Consider the following 7,165-nt stretch of genomic DNA (forward strand, 5'->3'; position numbering starts at 1 on the left):
TAATAACACCTCCTCTGTGCAACTCCTAGCAGAGAGTATGAAAAGGACACTAACAAGAAGAGTTTCTTCAGGTGTATCATTGGTCTTCACCATTTTGGTGGTCATCTTAGATATTAATAATTAAAACAACATACAAAACACTTAAATCCATTGTAAAAGAAGCCAGACTTTGTGTTCTAGCAGTGCAGTGTTTCAAGTTTGACACCCCAGTATAGAAGGATTCAGAAATAAATCCTTCATTACTTTTGAAAATCTTGGAAATGCCAAAGGACAGCAGCAGCACAGTTGAAAATGGAGCTCCCAGATCAATATTCTATCAGCTGAGCCACAAACCATCTTGTTTTCTGTGCTGAGCTATGTATCAGTATGTAACTGACTGTGACAAACATTCACTTATTTCAAACTATGCAGATACTATTTAAATTACACTGCTTTCAGTTAACTGCACTCAGCCCTTTTATTCTGACATTACAATACCAGAAAAACAACAGTAGACAATATTACTGCAGTTCTAGAAAAAAAAAATACGTAAGTTTTAAGTAATAAAATATGGAACTGAAAGCTTTTCCCTTTAATATGTATACCAGTTCAATTACAGGCAATACCTCCTAAATCACAAGCAGATTTGAACTTTGAAAGATCAAATGCTGTAGCCACATCTCTTGCTGTCAGGTGGGCAATGCTGTGCATGGCAGCCATAAAACGTTGCTTTACCTCCTGGCTGTGATAATAGTCCTAAAAAGGGAAAAAAGCACAGTAACTAAAGTTTATTTTCATGGCTTAGCTAAAACAGTGTACAATCAAGGCAGCAGGTGCACACCATTAACCTCAGAATTCTAAAATTAAAAGATCAGTTAAAAGTGCCATCGACTAGTTGCTCATCCAAATCCTTTACTGTTTCACTGTAGTGTTAAGCAGATTTTTCCATCCTCTCCAAAATTCTCATCACACAGACATCTTTTTCAGTGTGTCTAAGGACATACACTTGGCTGGTTTGAACCTGGTCTTGGTGATGTCCCAAGGGCTGTTAAATTCAACACTTCTGGCCACTGAAGCTGGGGCTGCATAGCAGGAAGAAGGGATAATCTGAAAAGTGCTTTTTAAAGAAATACTGTGCCTTTGATATATATTTACTAACACATTTGCTCCACAGCAAGATGTCTTCAGACTCTGAACTGTTTAAAAGGACTGATTGATTTTCTTCTTTCAGTCTCCTAAAGTGTTCCATCTTCTTGATATACTCGCAAATCACTTTCATTTAATTCTGACATTTATTTTTCCATGATGGGAAAATAACTAGATCATTGGACCATAGCTTAAACCAGAAACATTAAAGCTCATACTGGATTTTTTTATTAGATGAGAAGCAAGCTTTAGTTCTGGATCAGTACCAGAACCTCATGCCTTTACCTTTGAAATTACACATAAACATGAATCCCTTAATGTCTCACTTTCATACAGATTGCACCAGTTATATCTGGTTTTACAGCTACCATGGAGTGGAAGTATGTCCAGGCTGTGGTATGCATAGTGCCATAGGCAGCCCATATATTCTGCCTGGCCATACTATCCTGTACACATATGGAGCCCAGACCTGAACTGGTAGTGATTCCTGCCACAAGCATCACCCAAGCAAACTCAAGTTGGTAATCCAGATGTTTAAAGGACGAATCACAGAATGCTAGAGATTGGAAGGGACCTCGAAAGATCATCTAGTCCAATCCCCCTGCCGGAGCAGGAACACCTAGATCAGATCACACAGGAACGCATCCAGGCGGGCTTTGAATGTCTCCAGAGAAGGAGACTCCACAACCTCTCTGGGCAGCCTGTTCCAGTGCTCTGTCACCCTCACTGTAAAGAAGTTTTTTCTCATATTCAAGTGGAACCTCCTATGTTCCAACTTGAACCCATTGCCCCTTGTCCTATCACTGGATGTCACAGAAAAGAGCCTGGCTCCATCCTCCTGACACTCACCCTTTACATATTTATAAACATTGATTAGGTCACCCCTCAGTCTCCTCTTTTCCAGGCTAAAGAGACCCAGCTCCCTCAGCCTTTCCTCATAAGGGAGATGCTCCATTCCCTTAATCATCTTTGTGGCTCTGCACTGGACTCTCTCCAGCAGTTCCCTGTCCCTCTTGAACTGAGGGGCCCAGAACTGGCCACACCGGATAAGAACCTAAAGGAGGTTCTGTCCACCAGTAATCTAGGTACTAACATTAGGCTAACAGGACCTTCTTAAGTCTCTTAAAGCCCTTGTTTCCTTCCATCAACTGTATATGAGGGATGTAGACATCTCCTATAGGAGACTGGCTTCATCAGCATCTAGAAGTTAAATCCAAATTAAGAACTTCAGGATGTAGTCTCAAGTACACTTTAAGCCAGCACTGCTGTCAGCGATGAGTCTTGAAGTATTCTCCTGCTCACTCTACTACCCCTCTCCTTAAGCAGGCACAAATTTTATGCTCCCCAACCTGCTTCACTAGGTGGATAACTGACAAGTTAGGCTAATTATAACTCTTAAGTGATTCTCCAATCTGAACACATCCACCTGGGCTAGCATTGGAAAAGGAATGCGACAGAGATGGAAGCAGATGGAAGAAAGGATTAGAATTCTTATCAGTAATATATACCAGCGTATACAAAACTAAAAACCTTCATAAAAGAGACTGGATCTTTTCTCCACTGCATCAACACAAAGCAACTTTGAAAACACCTTTGATTACAGAAACAGCACAGATTGAACTGGATGCACATCAGTACCAAGTGACTGGCATCCAATATGGAAGGAGTGGATGTGTGATAAGGTACTACCTGGTGTTAGAAAAAGGCCATATAAATATAAATTAAACAGGCCCAGAGGTTGTTCTGAGTGTGTGTTATGTGGATGGAGATCACTTTATCCAGAGAATTTTCGTCAGCACTTGAATTTCCCAGTATATTCTGTGATTGCTGTAGCACTTTAGAGCCTAAACTTGAAGGGAACACAAGTATGAGACTAACAAGTTGCATTGCAAGCTCAGTTTCCATTTGCCCCTAGATCACTTCTCGACTCTTCACAGCAAGTCTTGATACTAATAAGAGTTTACACTACCTTAAATAAATCCTCTGCTTTATTTCCAAAGGCTCGATGGTTCTGCCTGCTGCCTTCTTTGACAGCAGACTCCAAGTGTGTGAAGAGAGGCCAAAGGTGGTCATTGGAGTGGATAATGTATCCATGAAGCGAGTATTCACCATCTGAGGTCAGGTAGGTATTTGCTGAATCTGTATTACTGTAACCTTATGGGAAGAAAACAATTGTAACCAGCTTTGTTTCAGGACTTTGCAACTGTAATTCGAAATCTGAAGGCATGTTTTCATGCGTAGCTGTTGAACAGCTATCAAATCCTGATCTTAGGATCATATTATTTTTTATGTAAAGATTTCTATGAAATAATTCTAAAGGTGTTTTCATTCTTAGAGGAGTAGCTACTTTATTTATAAAAAGAAATTAAATGACAGAGGATATAGATAGGCACTGTGGTTTGTGGGATTAGTTTTTTTTTGGTTTTGTTTTTGTTTTTTTTAAACCAGAGTACATCAGTTATACATCTGGTATTCAAAGGAGAGCATTTGAAGTTCTGCATTTTTCTTTAGATTACAGCTTCTCCTTCCTTCCCTTAAATTCAAGCCTTCTCCAGTATGTTTTGCCTTTAGGGCTTTCTCCTTGGTCATGTCCTCTAACAGAGCTGAAAGCCCCCTTTATTTCCTTTTCTTGGCACTTCGTCATTTTAAGTCTTACTATGTAAATAATGCATACGGAAAGTTTAACTACATAGTGCAGACTGAAAAGTTAATACTGACTCCCTCACCTACATACAACTTCAAGCACTGTTCCAGTTAGGGGTGCTAAAATTTAAGCTGCTGTCCATGAAGAGGGACACACTGCAGAGCTCCTCTCATTAAAACACTGATTCTCTGCTGAAGATTGTGACTCTGCATTGCTGCAGCAGGGAATGGAATTTGTTCCTTATTTTTAGATACACTCTTAGAATCATTTAGGTTGGAAAAGACCGTTAAGATCATTGAGTCCAACCGTAAACCCAACACTGCCAAGTGCACCACTAAACCATGTCCCTAACTGTCATGTCTACATGTCTTTTAAATACCTCTGGGGATGAAGACTCCACCACTTCCCTGGACAGCCTGTTCCAATGCTTGACAACCCTTTCAGTGAAGAAATTTTTCCTAATATCAGATCTAAAACTCCCCTGGCATAACATGAGGCTGTTTCCTCTTGTCCTATCACTTGTTACTTGAGAAAAGAGACCTACACCCACCTCACTACAACCTCCTTTCAGGTAGTTGTAGGGAACAATAAGGTCTCTCCTCAGCCTCCTTTTCTTCAGGCTAAACAACCTCAGTTCCCTCAGTCGCTCCTCATAACACTTGATCTCTATAGACCTTTCTCCAGCTTTGTTGCCATTCTTTGGACACACTGCAGCACCTCAATGTCTTTCTTCAGAGTCACAGAATGGTTTAGGTTGGAAGAGACCTTAAAGATCACCTAGTGCCAACCCCCCTGCCATGGGCAAGGACACCTTCCACTAGACCAGGTTGCTCAAAGCCCCATTCAACCTGGCCTTGAACACCTCCAGGGATGGGTTTAGCATAATGATGATTCTTTATTCCTTCTAATAATTCCTACTACTGAGTTTTCTTCTTTGAGCACTGATTAATGAAGGCATCCACCAAAATGACAGTCTTGCTCATGAATGGTAACAGTCAGATGAAAGTGTATCAGGAAAATGCCCTAGCTATGGGAGAAGTTAATTCCTCCAGCAGGGATTGCATTCCTCTGCCTTACCAAAGGAAAGTTTAAAATGGCAGAAAACATGAGGTCTTTGTATTGGAGGTGCTCCAGGCCTCTGATCATCTTTGTGGCTCTCCTCTGAACCCGCTCCAACAGGTCCACATCTTTTTTATGCTGGGGGCTCCAGAGCTGGATGCAATACTCCAGGTGGGGTCTCATGAGAGCAGAACAGAGGAGGAGGAACACCTCCCTGGACCTGCTGGTCACGCTTGTCTTGATGCAGCCCAGGATACAGTTGGCTTTCTGGCTGCAAGTGCACATTGCCAGCTCATGTTGAGCTGTTTCTTGTAGTGAGGGGCCCAAAACTGAACACAGCATTTTAGGTGCAGCCTCACCAGTGCCAAGTACAGGGGAACAATCACTTCCCTAGTCCTGCTGGCCACACTATTTCTGATACAAGCCAGGATGCTGTTGGCCTTCTCCACCACCTGGGCACACTGCGGCTTATATTCAGCCAGCTGTCGACTAAGAACCCCAGGTCCTTTTCCACCAGGCAGCTTTCCAGCCACTCTTACCCAAGCCTGCAGGGTTGCATGGGGTTGTCATGCCTCAAGTGCAGATGATACATCCAAGCTATTCGGTTTCTCCCTGGGACTGCCCACATAACTTTTGCTTAGAAATTTGGTCAGTACTATGTCCACAGAGCAAAAGCAATCTAAGGATTCCTCAAAGAAGACCTGAATGTGTTCATTAGATAAAGCTTGCCCCCAAATGAAACAATTCCAGCTACTAATAATGAAAGCAAAGAAGCAAAAATCCATTCCCCTTTCCCTCAAATCCAAGTTACACACAAAATCAAGTCAGACCCTGTGACCTTCAAATAACCTCTTCCAGTCCTGCATGTCTTTCAGTACTATATGCAGTTGAGGTGGAGAAGTTAGTCACCTTCTGGTGTTTTCTCCAGTAATCCAAGAGCAGCACATGCATCAAGGAGTCTTTCTATTCCACACACAGAGGTTCCAACCTCATTTGCAAGATCCACAGCCTTCAGTGGGCCTTTATCTTTCAGATGATCAAACATCTTCAGCTTGGAGGCTACAAAGAGAGCCTTAATGTATGAAAAAAATTGTTAGCATTCTGTGTTTAAAAGACTGCAATCAAGAGACAAAAGAACTATACCTTTTGCCTAAAATTATTCACACAACTACTGTTCTTTAAGAAGCGCAACACAGTTTAACAAAACTCCAAAAAATTGCTATGAAATATTTTCCTTCCTTCTCAGAGGGTTTCATTATCTTAGCCAAGTAACCAAATTTTGAACAGAGGTGTTTGTGAGAGAAGGGAACTCTGTATGCTGGAACGTAGCCTACGGATTTTGTATGAAGACCACTTCTTTATTCAGATATTTAGCATATCCCCATCTATAAGCTTGTTCCATAAGGTCAAACATTCCTAAGCATCTGAACCAATGCCAAAAGATCAAATTAAAATTGATTTACCCAAAATGTAAGGAACTGGAAAGCTCCACTAAGGCAGTGTAACAACTTCAGTTGCTGTAATTTTTATTAAACAAAGATTAATATTAAGGAAAAAAAAAAAGAGTAAAACTTCAGAGCACAACTGTACTACGTGCACACCTTAACAGGACATGTACATATGGAATGAGGAACAGAAAACAGCTAGCACCTGATGGTGAAGAAAAACCTATAGGCAATGCAGCTGCATAAGCTGAAAAACTTTACTGAACTTGTAGAGATATGTTAATCAGACCAGAGAGAAAAGTTAATTATATGTGACAATATATACCTCTCCATTTGAAATTAATTTGCAATTGTGCAGTTTCAGTATTCTGAAACAATAAAGACACCTAAAACCAAGGAGCTTACGTAGAGCACAAGAGTGGAAGCACACAAAGCAATCACAGAATCGATTTCTTTGCAACTGCAGACAACTCAGGCAGCTGGACTAAATGATCATTGTAAATCCCTTCCAACTGAAATAGTCTATTCTATTCTAAAAATCAAAGGCAGTCAAGGAAAAAAATGGATTGACAAGCTGTTTAATAAAAATCAAATATAGAAAAAGAGATTAACTTTGAGGAAGTATTTATATATTTTATCATCTTCATCCTCTTTTTACAGTTTCCTCTGTTATTCTAATAAGAATGTGTAGCTGGGATTTATTATAATCCAGGCTTCCACAATACTGAGCCAATTGCATCTAGTCTACCACCATTTGGCTTCCAAGATCTGCCCAATCTTTGGACTGATATCACCTGAAAACTGTAAGAATAGGAAAAAGAAGGTGAGAAGACAAGGTCAAAAGCTTGGCTGATCGTAATCACTCCTTCTACTATTCTGTAATTCTCAGTTC

General features: G+C 40.7%; 1 protein-coding gene across 1 annotated transcript in view; it reads right to left on the reverse strand.

Moving 5' to 3' along the window:
- The window catches only part of LOC104470243 (N-acetylserotonin O-methyltransferase-like protein), a gene marked incomplete at its 5' end in the record, with an annotated part of 8,489 nt that extends 2,580 nt beyond the window's left edge, over positions 1–5,909 (reverse strand). Inside the window, 3 exons of the mRNA XM_010085094.1 lie at positions 606–735; positions 3,095–3,279; positions 5,738–5,909. Of these exons, the coding sequence (XP_010083396.1) occupies positions 606–735; positions 3,095–3,279; positions 5,738–5,909 (487 nt within the window). The remainder of the gene's footprint in view (positions 1–605; positions 736–3,094; positions 3,280–5,737) is intronic.
- Between the last annotated feature and the right edge of the window lie 1,256 nt (positions 5,910–7,165).

The sequence above is a fragment of the Pterocles gutturalis genome, unplaced genomic scaffold (genome assembly GCF_000699245.1).
Source record: "Pterocles gutturalis isolate BGI_N339 unplaced genomic scaffold, ASM69924v1 scaffold43371, whole genome shotgun sequence".
Classification (NCBI taxonomy): Eukaryota; Metazoa; Chordata; class Aves; order Pterocliformes; family Pteroclidae; genus Pterocles; species Pterocles gutturalis.